General features: G+C 43.7%; 1 protein-coding gene across 1 annotated transcript in view; it reads left to right on the top strand.

Moving 5' to 3' along the window:
• CACNA1E (calcium voltage-gated channel subunit alpha1 E) overlaps positions 1-20,062 on the top strand; it is a 1,399,715-nt gene that overhangs the window by 818,029 nt on the left and 561,624 nt on the right. Inside the window, exon 8 of the mRNA XM_085601759.1 lies at positions 4,119-4,234. Within this exon, the coding sequence (XP_085457885.1) occupies positions 4,119-4,234 (116 nt within the window). The remainder of the gene's footprint in view (positions 1-4,118; positions 4,235-20,062) is intronic.

Here is a 20,062-nt window from a genome sequence, read left to right as displayed (position 1 = left end):
AGGAGGATGGGACCACCACTGAATCGTTCAGCATGATATGCCTTTGTGTTCAAGTCATTTGCTTGGTCCTCTCCCTAGGTTAGGGCGGACCCCAAAATCATCACCTCTCTCACTGCTTAATATATTTCCAAGCTGCTTTTGTGAGGTGGCTATATTTTGTTTAGCATGTAAAGGAAGAGTTGCTATACCAAAGGTGGGTGTAGGTGTAGTTGCAGGAGCTAATGGGTATTGTTTTTGCCTGTGGTGAAGCAGTATACAGAATTTGCTGTGAGAATACACATTTCTGCTGTATTCAGACAAGAGCCAGAGGTACATCCCTGATTGCCTGGGGAGCCCATCACAACAGCAATTTTATCAGGGGGCTATGAGGTAGTGAGAAAGTCACATTGCGTCTAAAAATCTGGGAATGGACTGCCACACAATTACCAGTGGCTGCCTGACCTGCTAATGGTGTAAGGTTTGAATATGCATGGGAGGTGTTGGCTTAAAATATATGTGAAGCAATGAAACTGTGGGCTTAGATCATTAACAAAGACACTGTCATGTCAGCAGCGCATCTAGCTAAAGTGTACAGAGTGAGATCAAATGCACTGAGTTCAATGTTGACACCACACACCACAGACAGGACATTCATCCAAAGGTTTTGAAACAGATTTTGCCAGAGCCAGAGTTGTTTTGGTGACCTCTTTGTTACCGGTACAAAAAAAGATAACTTTTTGGTTTTTGGAGTTTTCACCAAGAAGATTAATTGGAGATCTAGTCAGTCTCACTGGAGTTGCTTTCAAAAGTTGTTTCTAAGTTCTATCTTGCCCAGACAATTGCTCTGCCTTTTTGTTTGCCTGCCTCCGCATGTCGCTACTGTACAAGATCTATTGATTGTGCATTAAACACCAGAGATTAACATCAGAAGCCATTTTTTCCTTTGCAAAACGTTGTTCACAATGTCCAGCTAGTGCCCTCAGATCTGGGCCTGACTTTTTTAGAAATGCATCCAGATTTAATACCTCCAGATTTCAGTAGGCCCAAGTTAGAGGACGAGCCTTCTCCACACTGTAACTATTTACCCTTGTATATCAGTGGTGTACCACACATTGTTAACAGGTTTTTCTCCAACTAGTGCCTATGTCCTTGTCTAGTTTTCAATTACTGAGTGGCATTAAGAGGCCATTGTTGGCATTAAGGCACATTACTATGGAAAATACATTAAACAGCATACTCTATGTGGCATTACTTTCATGCGTAATCTTTGCCATTGTCCAATTTTATAATCTAATGTAATAAGTACTATGTGGCATTACACTGCCCACTTTGTCTGGGCTTCTGGATTATGCTGATCTTTTGATATTTCTGCACTTGTAATGTGTAATAGTTGAACTAGTTGGTTCGATCGTTTTTGAAAATAGTATGTGTATTATTCTACATACGCAGTGGACACAATAGTTACCTCTGTTTTAAGCTATTTTGTGACTATTAACTGCAAATCTTTTTTTTGTTACAATTTAACACGAACAGTATAATAAGTACTGGACTTTATGATTGCATGTTGTTGTACGTACACAAATCAATTTTAATATTTTATCTGTTATTTTCATGTACATTTTGATGGATATGGCAATTTTTTTAAACTTACCATGATTTTAAATGATTTTGTAGACCCTTGCCTTGGCCAGCAAAGCAAGTTAGTATGTAAAACCCACCAATAATTTACAGACTAATGAGACTATGATGGAATTGCTACTCGCCCTGGGTAGAATGCAGGGCAAAAAAATAGTGATGGCCATGAAAAATTTGTTTCTGCAGTAGATTGAAAGCCACCAAACAATATACAACGTCCTGAAAATGTTTAAGAAACATAAAAATACGGAGTTTTCTGGGAGTCAGATAAGCACAATCAGGTTAGTAAGTCTGCATCAGAACTTTAAAAACAAGCATTTGCAATGCAATCAGTCTCGCCTTTGGGACCTTATGTGTATTTAGCTATGCAGCACATTAGCATGGGGGCTGAAACATCTACTGTTCTTTAACATGGAGGGAAAGTAGGCACAAAACTGCTTGACACACCAGGTGTGGGAACACATGGAGAGAAATATTGCCTTTCAGTGGGAAATGGTATAGTCCAAAGCTCTATTTTTAATATAAAATCAGGGCCTTCGGTCGTCATATGACTTAAAATACAAGATTTGAAACAAATATTATTGTCTACGGATGCTTGTGGAAGACAGTTTCTATGGACTGGAATCTAGAGAATGCTAAAGTGATTCTGGTATTTTACTGACCTCTGCTGGTCATTTTCTATCAAGAAAGTTAAATAGAGGCAGTTGCCAGAAAAATACAAAAAAGAATGTCCCTCAGCAGAAAGCAATTCTAGAATTGTACTGACCTCTACTGGTCATTTTCTATCTAGAAAGTTAAATAGAGGCAGTTGAACAAGCAGAAAGCAATTCTGGTATTTTACTGACCTCTACTCGTTTTCTATTAACTCCTTAACCGCGGTGCAAATTTCGCCGCGGTGCAGGAGATCTAATGAGTGGGTGGGGCCTCGTCGGCCAACGGACGTGCGCTGCACTACCGAGGTAGTGCTCGCGACGGCCGTTGGCCGACGCGCGCACGTAACGGGTTAAGACAGTTGAATACAGGCAGTTGAACAGAAAAAAAGTCCCTAAGGGGAAGCAGACAAGTCCTAGGGCTGATCTCCAGAGCCCACAAAGTACATGCACATATAAGTATATACTAAAGTATATACAAGAGGTCTCAAATGCTCGACCTAAAAAAACAAAGCAACTAAGGAAATCAGAAATAATGGAAAAATGTAAACATTTTGGAAGTATTTCTGTTTTAGGCTACCTTGAAGTAGTCGCTTTTACTTCGCAGTATTAAACAAACCTTGCAATCTAACAGTAAATACATGACAGTTGAATAAAGTTCCCATTGCTTAATCAGTTGTAAAGCCAATCAGTGATAATCACTTGTTCTTCCCTAACCTTGGTAAAAGTAAAATTATTCACACTTCTGAGAAACGTACGTCTTCATACAACAGGGATCATCAGGAAACTCCATAGACATGCACATTAGCAGTACTCATCTAAAAGTGGATTAAAAAAATGGTAACCGGGGCTGTAAAAAAAATTATGGGGGTGGTGGTGAGGGGGAGGCCTCCCAAATCCTCACTTTCTGTAAAAACAAAAATGCTTTGCTTCAAAATGATTGAAGTACACAAAACCAGACTCTCCTAAACGGGAAAATGCCCAGAAAAAGAAAAGCTAGCAAAGAAAACCAAAACATAAAAACATATAAAAAGACCTTTTATAGGGAGCCCACCCCAAAATATCTTTCTTTGCACAAAAAAAACACTTCTACAGCTCCCCTTCAGAATTGTATTCTGGTAACATGTTTAAACGCCATCATACCAACTTGTAAAAAAATACACAAAAAAACTAACAATATTACCCTCATGCCAGAAAAATGTAGCCAATTTAGCATTAGAATTGTAGACAATTTTGTTAATAGATAACTATATTAAAACAAAGGAGTCTTATCTGCAGCACACCGACTTTGAGCTTCAGCCATGCAATCCTTCAGCAACTCTTAACATCAAAAGAAGATTTAGCATTTATACACGAGGCAAAAAGGTTGCTAGAAGGCACAAAGAAAGAGTCATTTTCCATTGAAACGAATGTACATATTTTAATGATGAAACGAACAGGTGTAGGATCTCAAGCTCTCCTACATAGTGGTCTTCCACCTTCAGGATCTGCCTTTCACTGTGACATTGGGCCAGGGGATGTGAAACATGTTTGACGTCTTTTCTACACATTTATGGCATTCTTTGCACTCAGAATTGAGCTGTGTTTATGTATGGTAGGAAGGGATTATTCTTGGATAGAAAATGTAAACAAATACTTATAAGGTGCCAAGTGGCTGTTCTAGTGAAACTTGTGCCTGCTCATATATTCACATCAAAAAAGTTTGCAGCCCACCTCCTGGTGGTTTCTGAATGACCAATGTTTCCTGCATCCTCCAGCTCTCAGAGATGTCTTTGTATATGCATTCCCCTTACCACACACATTTTCTCCCCTCTCAACAGGGGTAAAGCTGATGTCTATTTTTATTTCCTGCAGAGAATTTGCCAAAGAAAGAGAGAGAGTGGAGAACCGCCGCGCCTTCATGAAACTACGCAGACAGCAGCAAATTGAGAGGGAGCTCAATGGATACAGGGCCTGGATTGATAAAGCAGGTGAGCATGGAAGGGATCAAGGGTGAAGAAGCAGTTGAAAAATGTGAACTGGAAGGGTGGCAAGTTACTAGGTACAGCAAATACATTGCTGGTGGGACTGAGGTTGGAGGAGAAGAGCCAGAGCACATTCCTCTTTTTTGAGACCTGGAGATGAGATGAGCAGAGCGAAAGACTCATGTGACTTCACATAAATGACCCCACTGCCCGTATCTTCATTTTGATATATAATCGCATGTACATCTTTCTAATCCTGGGAATATTATTAAGAGTATTTTTCTGTTTCTCATGTGTGGTAGGCCCGGCTCAGATTTAATCCGTATGCTTTTAGTTGCGAGGCGCGCCTCGAAGATCTCTCACATACCACACGTGTTTGCTGCGTTGCCCAAGGTTACATGCACCTTTCGCTATGCAAGGAGCTAAGGACCTCTATTAAACTATATCCTGTGTTGAATTTCCGGTCCACATGTGAATTATTTTACCACATGATCCGTTATTTCAATTTTTATAAGAAAAAAGGGGCATATTATCAAGAAACAGCGTTAAAATTATCGCCGCTTTTGCGGCAGAAAACTGCCGCTAAAGCAGTGATAATGGATTTGTTAATATGCCCTTGAGAATTCCCATAGAAGCCCATGTTCTGGTGTCAACATGGGCTTCTATTGGAATTCTCTGCGGCATATTATCAAGCCCATTATCGCCGCTTTAGCGGAAGTTTTCTGCCGCTAAAGCGGCGAAGACTTGGGGGCATATTATCAAGACAGGCGATAAAATTATCGCCGCTTTAGCGGCAGAAAACTGCAGCTAAAACGGCGATAATGGGCTTGATAATATGCTCTATGGAATTCCACTTAAAGCTCATGTTAGATGTGAAGGACATCTAACCTGAGCTTCAATTGGAATTCCATAGAACATATTATGAAGCCCATTATCACCGTTTTAGGGGCAGTTTTCTGCCGCTAAAACAGCGATAATTTTATCTCCTGTCTTGATAATATGCCCCTTGGTACTTCTGGACATAGGCCTATGTATTTTGACGTATGCCCTTTCCAGAAATACCGGAATAATGTTGTGGCAAGTGACTGTGTTCTTAGCCACTAGACCCACTTTGTTGGTTAGTTCACAAAAAGTTCTGCAGGCTTTTTGATGCACCTACGTCTTCCATAAGTGCTCCTTGGTGTTTCATCAGCTGCTGTCTTTTACTTGATTGGTTGATTGTTTTACGTATTTATCACACAATGAAGCAGTACCACAGGCAATAACTTGTCTTACAGTGTGTTCACTTGTTTCAGGTGTGTTTAAGCACATGGTGTAGTTGTCTGACAGGATTTGATACATAATTTAGTAAATAATTCTATATGTATGTTTATACCTTAGGAAAATAGTAAGTACCCTTTCTCTCCCATTGTACTGATGAGGCCATAAAACCCACTTTGACCGAAACGGGCCGACCTTCCAACAGAGGAGTTCGCCTAAAAATTAAACAATGCTACAAATACGTTTTTTTTTTGGCAAGGAGAAAGTAAAAAAGCAGAGTTTTTCTTATTTTCTTCCCTGCCAGGCTACACTGATCTACCTCAGGGTGTATGATGGACAACATATTTATATAGACAACCCCTGCCTTTTAAATTAGTGCTAGACAAGGAACACAGTAGTTGCTTTAAACTCAAAAACTATTGGTAAAACCTGAATATGAAATATGCTGAATGAATGTAACTCTTCATATTCATGTCTTGACTTGGCCATTCAGAATGATAATGTCTCATCACATTTGTTTTGACTATGTTATCCATTAGTGCGTTTTGCCTGCTCTATCCTGGGCCACAAAGAAAGAAGTTTAAAAATAATAACCATACACATAAAATATGTCATCCGAAAATATTAATTTCATCCATGAATAATTATGTTATCTCTAAATCAATCCCCATGGAGACCCCCCTTTTTTAATCTTCTAAACAGGCCAATTGTGAAGCAGTGGTGAGGAATACAGATGAGACTCTTAAGATTTATCTTTTCAAGCAGCAACAGAAGTCATTGCCTCTGTTCCTACTGTCCTCAGAATGGCCTAAGTAAATCGCGCCGGTCATCTATGGTCTTCTCATAGATACCGGTAAGCCTTATCGTCCAGGCTTCTGCTGGTAAGCTGACGCAGAATACTATTGTCACAAATCCCACAGACAGAGAGTTAAAAAATTAGATGAACCAAGGAAGAAGATGTTTGCATTAAGGAGCCTGGTTCTCAGAACAGCAAATGCTACACGTTTGTATACATGCATTGTGAGAACTAGCTCCTGGTGACTTGGCATCAGACAACTCCACTCCAGATCCCAATTGTGTGGAAGTCATGGGCCTGTTCTCAGAGTTGCTCCTGTAGGTCATCGCTGAGGTCTCAATCTTCATTAGTAAGTCCCCTAAGAAGAAAGCCAATAACTCAAAATGCTCTTCGACTTCAATATGCTGGTCCAAGTCTTCGGGCGGGGACATGGAAATGACACCCTCCCCACACTTTCCCCACAGAGCCAGAATATGCATCTGCTCTGAGCAGCACTGAATTTCCCTGCGTTGCAGCCCTGATTTTCCCTGAGCCGGAGCAACACCTGGCCAATTGAAAGAATTTTATGAAGCTATGCCCCTCATAATTGGGCGAGCTGACTCCTCTGGAGTGCCTTCAGGCCCCAGGGGTTTAGAAGGTGCCCTAACTGGATTTCTGCTGGCAAGTTCACTCTTGGCACCAGTTGGGCCTTTTAGAACCACTCCTGGACCCGTATCGACTCCAGTCAAAAAATCCACGACCTTTACTGGAGCCCGTTCCAGTGTTGCTGTTCCTGGCTTCTATGCAGTGTCAACCCATCGTCATTTCTGACTCTGATACCGAGCTGGATCAGCGTTGTCAATGTCAAATCAGGCACCGACCAGACCAAGACCCTCAGGGTCAGAGACAGTGCCTCACGTTTGTGATAGACCCTGTGGAGAATACAATTGGGGCAGATCTGCGGATCCCTATGGCTATCCTGACCTCCTTGAGGAGCCCTGGGCCGAGGATAACTGGCACAAGCAACTGGATAATGCCATTGGTCTGGAAACCTCACCAACACTGACCTGGCCTCTCCTCCTAGTGTGGCAATTGAGTGAGAGGCTTCATTTGAGATGATGGTGCTGAGCCTGGTTAAGGTCCTGGACCTTACACTGCCCTCGGTGGCAGTCATGGCCAACGTCTTGGGAGAGTAGCTTCCACAAAACCTGGGGTAACCCTCATGGAACTTCTTTCCCCCTTTAATGAAGCCCTCACTAGTGTCCTGCTTGGTGCCTGGGCCAAGCCCTGCACAGGTACGCCTGTTCACAGGATAATAGCCCGCCGCCATCGACCTGTTACTGGGGTACAGTATTCCTCACCCAGCCCCCCACCCAGAAGTGCCTATTCATCCAGACCTCCAAGCCCAAAGCAACCCAGGCCTACCATACCACCAAATAAGGAATCAAAGAGACTGGCCACCTTTGGCGAGAAGATTTTCTGTTCCATTAGCTTTGCACTGCAGCTGATGTACTCAGCATGCCTCTTGGGCTCAGTTTGGGACTTGGTTGCAAAAGTGCTGCCCATGGTCTCGAAGGAGGCCCAAGCTATCCTGACCCAGGCTATTGCTGATGGCAGGGACGCAGCAAAGTCCACAGTACGCTGCAGACTGGACACAACAGACTCGCTAGGTAGATCGATTGCTTCTTCAATGACGCTTCGTCACCACTCCTAGCTGAGGTTGACTGACTTCTCGGTGGGATGTCTGTGTTGCCCTTATGGACATGCCCTTCAGTGGCACTCGTCTGTTTGGTGACAAGGCAGAGTTAGCGCTCAAGCACTTTAAGGACAGTAGGGCCCCCACCTGGTTGTTAGTATTTTCCATGGCCCTGTGCCAGCCCCATTGTGCCTTCCGTTCCTTTGAGGCCACAGTAGGGGCTATCAGCAGTGTCCTTTTCCAACCAGGCACCATGGCCAACAGGCTGCCCAGTCCTTTCATGGCTGAGGACTCTGCTCCCACAATTTTTGTGGTACCAAAGCCAGAGATCTGTCCAATCTGCCACCCCTGCCAACCGCAGCCTCCAAACCCCTTTAATTTGTTGTTACAACATTACACGCAATCAATCGGCAGCAGGATCAATCACCACCTGTCCATCACTTTGTATAAATGGGTGCTCAAAATTGTTTAGCAAGGTTATGCCCTTCCATTCGCAGAAACCTTGCTGCCCATGCCACCATTCTCAGATTGACAGAGAGAGGACCTCCTCTCCCTGCTGCGTCAGGAAGTGCAGGTTCTTTGGCCAAAAGTGCCATTGAGATGGTGCTGACATCAGAAAAAGGTTGTGGTTGCTATTCCCTTTAACTTTCTGATGTAGAGGAAGGACAGAGGCCAAAATCTTCTACTAGACATATGCCCTCCGAACTACTTCCTGAAAAAGGACAAATTCAAGATGCTCACATTGGCTAAGATCCTCTATTCCCTGGACCCCAGAGACTGGATGGTAGCGTTGAACTTGCAGGATGAATATTTCCATATACCTGCCTAACCTCTGTAGTGGCGAAACCAGGATGTCATTCCTATGTTTCAGCCTAGTCCTGGATTTTGGCGAGATTGACTCTGAGACTACTGGATCTTCTAGCCTCCTAAAACCTACTGGTACAACATGCCCCTGGCATATGTGGGCTATGCAGTGGGAGCTGAAGTCCCAGTGGGTGCAGCATCAGTGGAATCTCTCCGACCTGGTCCATATATCAGAGGGAACGGTGAAAGACCTGCGAAGACTGCAGCGTTGGCTCACAAACCGAGATTGGGTCAGCGTCAGACCCCTCCTTCTTCCCCACCCAGATCTCACAGTGGTGGCAATGCGTCACTCATGGGCTCATGGCCATCTGGGAGAGGTTGAGATCAGAGAACTTTGGTCTCCAGCAGAGTCTCAGCTCCACATCAGCCTGTTGGAGTTGAGAGTGATTTGCTTGGCACTAAACACCTCCTCGCTTATATCACGGAAAGGTTGTTTCAAGATGTTTACAGACACCATCTCAGCCATGCGGTACTGCAATAAACAGGACGGGGAGATTCTGGACCCTGTGCTAGGAGGTTCTGCACCTTTGAACATTGCTGGAATGCCAGGGCATTTATCTGGCCATGCAACACCTGCCACGGATCACAAATGGCATCTTCAACCGGAGGTGGTGCAATGTCTGTACTGAGAACCTGGCTTAGATCTATTCACCACCCCTGCAAAAAATACAACTTGGCACTTCTGTGCATGGAGTTTCCAAGATAGCTCTTGCCCGAAGATGCATTTCGTCTCAAGGACTCCTGTACTCCTTCCTGTTGATACCACTCCTGATCAAGTTCTGAAGAAGATCAGGGTGGACCCGGCCCGGAACATCCTTGTGGCTACGGATTGGTCACAGAGAATATGATATCCTAAATTCCTGAGCATTAGCATAGGTTGTCCGATCAGTCTGCCCCTTTGGGAGGACTTCCTGGTGCTGCAACCGGGCATGGTTCTGCACTGGAACTGGTGCTCACACCAACTTCATGCATGGAGATTGAGCTGCAACAGTTGAGAGTTTTCAATCTTCCTCCCAAAATCTATGAGGACATCATGCAGCCTGGCATCCCCTTACAAAGACAGTATATGCCTGCTGTTGGGAAGGGTTTGTGGTTTAGTGCACTGACAAACATGCTGACCTTCTGTCTGCAACCTTGTCTGAAGTGTTGCTGTTTTTTTTTTAGCCCGTCAAGGCCTTGCTTTGTGCATAGTTAGAGGATATCTTTCGGCCATCGCAGATTTGTTTCAGTTGCTCGATCAAATTACCTGTTGTGACACTTTTTCTGAAGGGCCTCAAACATATGTTTCCACCAAAATGTTTTGCTATGTCCTAATGGGACCTTAATTTGGTTTTAACTTTCTTAATGCCTTCAACCTTTGAACGCATACATAGCTGCCCCCTCAATTCTTCTGACGATCAAGTCTTCTTGGTTGCCCCCACATTGGCCAGTGTCAGCGAGCGGTAGTCACTTTCTGTTAACCCTCCTTACACCAACTTCTTCCCAGACAAACTGTTTCCCCACAAGTGCCCCATTTTTGCGGAAGGTGGTAACGCCTTGCCACATCTGCCAAAGCATCATGCTGCCCACATTCATTGCTCTGCCTCACACTCCAAGAAATAGAGAACCCACCACTTGGACCCGAAACGAGTGTTGTCATAAATCGATCACATTAAAGAACACCGGGTGGATGATAAGCTCTTTTCGGGTTCACTGGGACAATAAAGGAGGAAGCAGTGCAGAAATGGACCTTCTCAACTTGAATGGTACACTGCATTAAGATCTGCAATGCATTAGTTAAAAAGCAATTCCCTGAAGGCTTGCAGGTTCATTCCACCAGAGCCAAAGCATCCATCTGTGCATTAGCTCTCAGTGTCCCTGTCCGGGATTTCTGTCAGACTGCTATGTGGGCTTCTCTGCACACTTTTACTAAACACTACTGCCTTGACAGTCAATTCCGTCATGACGGTCACTTTACCAGTTCGGTCCTTCAGGACTTTTTAATCTGAACCAGTTCGCAGACCCATCTCCACAGAAGTTTTGCTTTGGTATCTATTCTAAGGTAACTAATCTATGGCTAGAAGTCTCTATCAGATGAACAATGAACTACCTTTGGTACCTACTTCTCTGTTATGGACTATCTAGCCACAGATTCCTTCCCGACCCTCCCAATCTCCTCACTTCTGCGAACCGGTCTTTCTACCAGAACGGTCCCTGTAGGGCCTTAGGTTTTTGCACACTGGTAAATCAATTGACGTGCCTCAGAGTCACATAAGGACACTAATGTCAGTGCTCTGGTGTGGTGCCTAAATATGCACCCACATCTCACATCTGGAGCAGACGATGCCAGCACATCATCTGTGGACCCTGTGCTTGGAGGTTCTGCACCTCTGAACATGCCTGGAATGCCAGGGCATTTTCCTGGCCATGCAACACCTGCCACGGATCACAAATGGCATCTACAACCGTAGGTGGTGCAATGTCTGTACTGAGAACCTTGCTTAGAACTATTCACCACCCCTGCAAAAAATACAACTTACATTTCGTCTCAAGGACTCCTGTACTCCTTCCTGTTGATACCACTCCTGATCAAGTTCTGAAGAAGATCAGGGTGGACCCGGCCCGGGACATCCTTGTGGCTACGGATTGGTCACAGAGAATATGGTATCCTAAATTCCTGAGCATTAGCATAGGTTGTCCGATTAGTCTGCCCCTTTGGGAGGACTTCCTGGTGCAGCAACCGGGCATGGTTCTGCACTGGAACCGGTGCACACACCAACTTCATGCATGGAGATTGAGCTGCAACAGTTGAGAGTTTTCAATCTTCCTCCCAAAATCTATGAGGACATCATGCAGCCTGGCATCCCCTTACAAAGACAGTATATGCCTGCTGTTGGGAAAGGTTTGTGGTTTGGTGCACTGACAAACATGCTGACTTTCTGTCTGCAACCTTGTCTGAAGTGTTGCTGGTTTTTTTTTGCTTGTGCACAGTTAGAGGATATCTTTCAGCCATCGCAGATTTGTTTCAGTTGCTGGATCAAATTACCTGTTGTGACACGTTTTCTGAAGGGCCTCAAACATATGTTTCCACCAAAGTCTTTTGCTATGTCCCAATGGGACCTTGGCTAGAAGTCTCTATTAGATGAACAATGAACTACCTTTGGTACCTACTTCTCTGTTATGGACTATCTAGCCACAGATTCCTTCCCGACCCTCCCAATCTCCTCACTTCTGCGAACCGGTCTTTCTACCAGAACGGTCCCTGTAGGGCCTTAGGTTTTTGCACACTAGTAAATCAACCTTTTGACGTGCCTCAGTGCTTCTGGTGCAGAAAGAGTCACGTAAGGACACTAATGTCAGTGCTCTGGGGTGGTGCCTAAATATGCACCCGCATCTCACATCTGGAGCAGACGATGCCAGCACAGGGCTGATCGGCACCACCTACCGTTGCCCAGAGATACTGCTGTAGCTCAGATCCAGTCCGACTCATGAGGAGTATTCTAAGGTAAGGAATCTGTGACTAGTTAGAGTCTCTAAAAGATAAGGCGTTACTGATGGTAAGTAACTTATACATTAGGGATACACAAATCAGTTTGACAGACAGCAGCAGCAGCAAGCTCCTCAACACTTTTTCTAGGATAAAAAGGATTTGTTTCAGGAAAGAAACATCAGGTACAAAGACCTTGCTCAGCCTATAAGACATCTCCTAGGAAGGATTTGTACATTTGACTCTTATAGAGTGATGGGTGGGTTGCTTTCTTCAGAAGTTGCAGGAAATTACTCCCGACCAATGCACATGCACTTGCACTTCCTAGGGCGAACAAAGCATGTATGACAATGTATGACTTTGTTCTGCATTCTGTCCATCAATTGTTGTTTTTGCATTTGTCACCCCGAGTGGGACGGGTATGCCCAGACGTGGGCCCCGTGCTCTCCATGCCACTGGAATCACGCTATCCTGGCTGAAGAAGGGTGAAACCCCGAAACCGGTCCTAGGATGCTTGTTTCCAGGCCAGGGAGGACCTGGCTTGGCAGTTCGGGTGGACTGTTACCATGAGGCACAGGGTAAAGACTAATTTGCATATGGCTGGGTTCAAACTGGAATGGCATTGTAAGCAACAAAACTATGGATTTAGGCCCAGATCTCTGTACTGGGGTGAATGTATGACATTGTTCTGAATTCTGTCAATCAACTGTTGTTTTTGCATTTGTCACCCCGAGTGAGACGGGTATGCCCAGACGTGGGTCCCGTGCTCGCCATGCCACTGGAATCAAGCTATCCTGGCTGAAGAGGGGTGAAACCCCGAAACCGGACCTAGGATGCTTGTTTCCAGTCCAGGGAGTACCTTGCTTGGCAGTTCGGGCTGTACTGTTCCCAGGAGGCACAGGGTAAAGACTGATTTGCATATGGCTGCGTTCAAACTGGATTGGCATGGTGAGGAAAAAAACGATGGATTTAGGCCCAGATCTCTGTACTGGGGTGAATGTATGACATTGTTCTGCATTCTGTCCATCAACTGTTCTTTTTGCATTTGTCACCCCGAGTGGGACGGGTATGCCCAGACGTGGGTCCCGTGCTCTCCATGCGACTGGAATCAAGCTATCCTGACTGAAGAGGGGTGAAACGCCGAAACCGGTCCTAGGATGCTTGTTTCCAGTCCAGGCAGGACCTGGCTTGGCAGTTCGGGCTGGACTGTTACCATGAGGCACAGGGTCAAGACTGATTTGCATATGGCTGGGTTCAAACTGGAAAGGCATGGTGAGCAAAACAATGATGGATTTAGGCCCAGATCTCTGTACTGGGGTGAATGTATGACATTGTTCTGCATTCTGTCCATCAACTGTTGTTTTTGCACTTGCACTTCCTAGAACAGGAGTATAGCTCATTTTTGGTAAGACCCCTCCACTTGATACTCTTTACTTCTTGCCCACTCTCCCTCCCCCACACATAAACATCTTGATGATGGAGTTCACAGCTTTATTAAAGAAGCTTCAGAGTTAGTCACTTCTTCTAAGGTGTGGAATGACCTCGGCTCCTATTGTTATCTTATTCTTAAAAGTGAAGGTGTATTTTGCTGAACTTGGACCTTCATTACTTAAACAAGTTCAAGAAGAAGGAGAAGTTCAAAATGCTGACATTGAGGCAGATTCCTCTGGCAGTACAGGAGCAGGGATGATTATTTCTCGTGGCCTCCAGGACGCTTGCTTCATATACACAGACAGTTCCTCAGGTCACAGAGTTCTCAGTTATTAGTTCAAGGTTTTTACTTTTAGTTTGTCTTTAGCATCAGGAGTGTTCATGAAGGCCATGCAGTTGTGGTTGCTCATTTGCGATGAGATTCTATCTGCGGTGTCCAGAATAGCCAACGCGTCTACAAAGTTTGGGTCTGTTGGCCAGCTAGAAAAAGTTTGTTCATAGTCAGTCTATTACATAGGTGCAATCTTGAACACACATATAATGGAGAAGGTTTCCACCTTCAGAGAGTGCTGAGACCATAAGGGAGATGGTTCTTTGCTTTGCGAATGGGCTAGTTCAGCCACCAGTTCAGCTTACATCTTTTTGGTGTGATGTCTTCTTGCTTGTTTTTTGGTTCCATGGGCTTTTCTGAGGCTACATACCCTTCAGTGGTCTCTTCCATCTCAGTGGAGCTAGTGTAAGGGAGATTCTGGTCATGTGGTTGACATATGTGGAGCATCTTCACTAGGGGGAGTGCTTTCACCTTCTTTGGCCATTGATTATCCTGATGATGGAGGCATTCTTTGAGGGTTGGTGTACCCACCTTTACAATCCAATATTTGAAGACTTTTGGTTGAGCAGGAGAAGAATATAACATTCTAGAGTTAGGCTAACCTTGAACATTTTCCTTCCTTTGCTCTACGGCAAACGGGTGCATGGCTTAATTGACTACACCCTTGTCAAGTGATACATCAAGAAGCAGGTGATGTTGTATCACTTGCGCTGTGAAGCACTAGGTCCATGGCATTGGACTTAACACAGGCAAACTGCTGTCAGCAGCTCATCTAGTGGGAAAGCAGAACAAGACAGTCTCAATAGGATGACTTCTGCGAATCATCAGTGGCATTACAGCCCAGAACTGACACCTATATTATTCCAGAAATGTGGTAATAGAGACAAAGATCTCTTTGCCCCCTTGCAACAATGCTCTTTGTCCCCAGTTTTTCTCATTAGATTATCTACAGTGGAGTCATTGGGACGTGCTCTTTCACTGGAGTGGATGTTCGACCTCCATTATGTGTTTACTCCTCATTCTTTTCTTGCAGGAGATTATTCTTAAAACTGACTTTCACAAAAACATTCTGAACAGCCAAATTCAGATTGTCATCCTTGGTTTTTACATCTTCTCCTGAGCATTTGTCCATCTTGGAGTACCTCTGCAGAAGGCCCTGTTATCTCAGAAGGTAGGGTGTTGTTTCACTCCTGACACTCATATTCAGGCTTCAAACTTGAAAGGGTAGCTTTTTTCTGGTCATGTTCTCTCTCAGGAGGATTTAGAAGTATATTTGGCAGCTCCTGGACTTTCAATGAGAGCAGTATATTCCAGTAGGTAGTCTATGTTTGTCAATTCATGCAAGGACAGTTTCTTCAAATATTTTGTGGATGTAGATGGTTTATACTCTTCAGTTTACTATTTCTTTGGCTGAGAAATTGCGTACTGTAAACAAGTTGAAGGGTTATTTGTCCGCTGCCTTGTCTTGTCTGTTTTTGCCCTAACAGTGCTTGTGGTTTGAATTCCCAGTAGTTTGTAGGTTTCTTAAAGTCTTACAGAATAACCTTCCCTCAAAACTTATTCATTGCTTCTGCTTGGGCATTTTAGTTATTTCTAACCTTTCATGCGGCTTCTTCTTTTAAGCCATTGTATTCTTGTGATCTTAACTTCCTTTTTGGAAAAGTGGCCTTTCTGAATGCAAACACTCCATTTAGGAAAGTTAGCATGCAGGATTTATCTGCTTCTGCTACTTTTCCGGTGTTCCAGAAGCGTAGGGTGGTGCATTGGGCCAAACCTTTGTTCTTACATAAAACTGGTATCTGAGTGTCATATTTTGCAATGTATTTCTCTTCCTGCTTTTTTCCTTCCTATTCATCCTTCTAAAGAAGAGACAAGGCCATATAGGTAAGAGCAGTGGTTCTTAACCTTTGACTTCTGTGGACCCCTCTTAGTCATTACTGGGATAAGGGGGATCCCCACTAAATCATTAACTGAGTTACTACTGGAAGTCGTCCACCCCAACCTAAGCATTGTTGAGAGTTTGAATGCAAAACAATACTGAAAAAATACAGAAACAAGCCCTCTTCAAACGAATATACCAATGATGAATTATTGCATTTAATTCATAAACAAATATTTTTAAAAATGACATTTGAATTTGAAGCATGGAGTTTTTCTACATTCAATTGTCCATGTTATATTTTGTTTGATATTCTTGCTCGGTCCCATAAATCGTTCTACCTCACTTTTTAGCTGCCAATTTCAAATTCCATCACATTTACATAATATTTTATAATTTTCAATTGTACATTTCCCTTTTTATATACACTCTATTAATCTGTTCATATTATTTCATTCTCAATGCATGCAGTCACCGACCCCTGAGTAGGCTTTGAAGACCCCCGTGGTGTTCCTGGACCACAGATTAAGAAACACCGGGTTAGACCCTAGCATGGTGCGGAACTGACTTTGCTCTTCCGTAAACTGATAATCTGTCTTATTTCAAGGTCCCAAATAGGACCCTGTAGTTAGGAAGCAGGTGAACTTTTATTTGATCTAGTTGACTAATTGTGAAGTTGTGCCCCAAGTTAGCTCTTTCTTCGGGCTCTAGGGCTCACTCCACAATGGGGTGGGCTTCGACTTAAGCTCTCTCAATGGGTATTTCGGTGCAGTCTACTTCCAATGCGGCTACCTGGTCGCCTTTCCACTCTGTCTCGAGGCCCTATTGCCTCAACATGGGAGGTCATGTTCAGTCTAAGTTTGGTTGAGCAGTTTAACAGACCTTTCATGCTTAGTCTAGCTTTGAAGGGCATTTTTGCAGTCCTTGTTGATTTAGGTTGTCGCTCTCATGCTCTCACCTCCTGAGCATTAGAGATACAGCGGGGTGTTCAAGTGAATATTCCGTGGGAGTTAATATGCATTAGAAGAACAACTTACCTACAGTAATTTTCTTTCGAGCTGTGATTACTCCCACATGAATACTCGCACTCTCCCGTCCTTGCGGCACAAGGTTATGGATATTGCTCACTTTTTGTGCTTCATCTTTCAATGCCTTCACTTGCTTGAGTTCATGAAATGAATAGGGAACTGATGTCACTGCTGCACTTAGTACTTTTAATGTAGTTCAGTAAGCCACTTTCGGCGGAGATGCCACTGATTACATTGCAATGAATATTGTGGCCCAGTGACCCAGGGCCGGCCGGCTTTAGCGCTGGTGGCGCCCTGTGCAACAATGTTTGTTGGCGCCCCCCTAATGACCACCTCCATCACGGATTCTCTCACGAGCACCCTTCAACAGTGACCAAGTCTCCATAACCACTCTCTCTCAGATGCATTGAATTAGTTGTAAAGCGGCACTCATACCAGTGTAGGGTTTCAGAGCACTATGCATCACCCACACATTACACAGAGACAATCAATCATACAAGTGTGAATCAGTGTATAGGAAATGTTACACAAGCCAAAGGACTAAAAGTGTAGGAGTCACATGTCATCCGTACTGGTAGGCATTATAGTTTAAGAATGCTTGGTGTGGAGAAGCACAAACTCAGAGTCAAAAAAGAAACAGCATAGTTAGGAGGTTTCTTTAATAATAAGAATCGATTTCTAGCCAAATTAACCGTTTTTGCAACATTAATCGATGTTCTAATGTATACTTTGCAGTGTGTATGCAGTTCTATGATTAAAGTTAATACCTCACTGTTCTATATTAGAACTTTAAGTTATAAATTGCAAGTAACAAAAGGATGAGTCTTTTAAAAGCAGTAACCTGCTGATCTGTGTACATTATATGCACTCTGTAATCTACTTGGTAAACCTTCTTTGCAGCAGGCATATTAACCCTTTGTACTAACTTCACATAAGTCAGAACCTCAACTATACAAAACGCAAATCTCTCTCCAGGAAGATAATTAATCACAGGAGTTATCTTGACATTTTTGTGAGGCCTGGTAATTGCCGGAGGAAAGGAACCTGCAGCATGTGTTTTGAAACATAATAAACTTGCAAACATCGCACCCCCGGAAGCTAGCACCCGGTGCGGAGGCACCAGTTGCACCGCCCTAGAGCCGGCACTGGCCATAACAAAAATTATGGATCTAGTCTGGCACTTTGCAGGGAATACACGTGAGTAATGTGCGAGAGTTATGATATCCATCCGAAAGAACATTACTGAAGGTACGTGAATTGTTGTTCTTATGACGCTTTCAGTAGAGACATATATTGTTATTAATAACTTAAGATCTCCCTCAGTTTCCATCAAGTCCTAGTTTTTGATCCATCTGCCAGCAATGAAAAATTTGGGGCAAATTTGTGACAATGTGACGCAGTGTGTTGCACAAAGTCACCGTGCTGCACTGCATCGCTGGGAAAGGGAAGGATTGTGCCCTAATTAAGGCATAAGGTGGATTCCTGACTTTTCCCCCTGCACTGGTGCATAATGGGCTGCCTTGCACCAACACAGGCACCCTTGCACTAGGGTGCAAGGGTGCCTGCATTGTCGCGGGAATTGTTTTTGTGCAGAAAGGGGCACCTTCCTGCATAAAACAATCTTTAGAGGCGTTTTCCTCTTTCTATGTGTGCTGTAGAATGCAGAACCCATATAAAGAGGAACAAATTGAGGAGAACTAAAGATATTTCTTCTCGTTACACCTCACCTGGAGAAGCGTATCTTTTGGGTGCATTCCCAGGTTTACCAAGTTTGGCAAATCTGTAAATGTGTCAAAAACCATGGGAGTTCCATGGTAACACCCACCGCAATGCCTGCCATGGAACGCCTCCCTTGGGCAGAGTAATGGATAGGAGAGATTTGCTCAGCGTTGCATTAATCCATATTCTTGAAGCCATTCAAAGCCACACGCAGTAGCTTTGCGTGGTTTCAAAAATTTGACGAGGTTTGCGTCACACATGTATCATGTTGCGTGGTGCATGTATGATGCAAAGCTCTTATAAATATGCCCCTCAATATCCATCTTGATCAAAGAGGAGAGAAGCCTGTTTTATGTGAGATTTCATAATAAGTCTGGAATTAGAGTTTGAGCTCCAACACCACTGCATCCTAAAGAATGCCAGCTGCAGCTGCACATGACGTGATCAACACATAAGTGATTGACAGCCCATGGCTATTGGAAGGTAATGTCAGCAAATGTTTATTTGTTGGCGGTGTGGAAGCTGCCGTTTCAATTGCTGTGTCTAGACAGGCTTCCAAGAGCCCGCTGAATCTTGACTTGAAGTAAAAGCAGATTATATTTGCTCCCATGAGGAGTGTGAAAGGTGCCCTTCGTAACGATTGCATCAAGATTGGGTTCTCTGAGCCCGCTGGATTTGCACACTTAGGTATTAAAGGTTACGATTGTCCTCCTACTTCCTGAGGCCAAAAATATCTATTGTATTAGCACACCAGTCCTGAGTTTAAAAAGAGGCCAGGAAAACAAGAACTCCACCTAAAAAAGGCAGGTATTCGCATTACAGAGTCGGCAGTGATTCGGTAATGTGCTAAAGACCTTGAAATTGTTGCTATCAAACCAATAATTAACACAAATTTTCATCCTTTTTCTTTATTAGCCTTCCATTAGCAAACATTCTATTTGTATACATTTCTGTATTGGATATTTAAATATCATCTATTTTACATTTTGCTCATATGTTCTCAGACAGTTCTTGTAAGAAAGTCATCCTTTTGGCCCTGATCACTCCCATTTTATGCTTGATACTGGTAGTAACTGTCTTTGATTGTGTCCTAGGCTCTGCCTCCCAGACCCAGGGCCAGTGCTCTGCTTTAAAGGTGTATGGTGGTTAGGTATAATTACAATTGCCAATGGCAGACCCCTGTTAGTCTCTAATATTTAATAAGGCAAAGGGGTTCAAGCTACCTATAATTCCCTAGTATATAATAGGACAGGGAGCTTTAGAGGCCCAGTAGATTTCCTGCACTAGAATGTGAACTGCTGTGTTGCCTGTTGTTATTTTAAAGACAGCTGCTTAGCAGACTGTCTTTAATATTAAATGATACGCAAATTTGACTTTGGAACTAA

The sequence above is a fragment of the Triturus cristatus genome, chromosome 4_2, assembly GCF_964204655.1.
Source record: "Triturus cristatus chromosome 4_2, aTriCri1.1, whole genome shotgun sequence".
Taxonomy (NCBI): domain Eukaryota; kingdom Metazoa; phylum Chordata; class Amphibia; order Caudata; family Salamandridae; genus Triturus; species Triturus cristatus.
The sequence above is the reverse complement of the archived record's forward strand: the minus strand, read 5'-3'. Positions and strand labels throughout refer to the sequence as shown.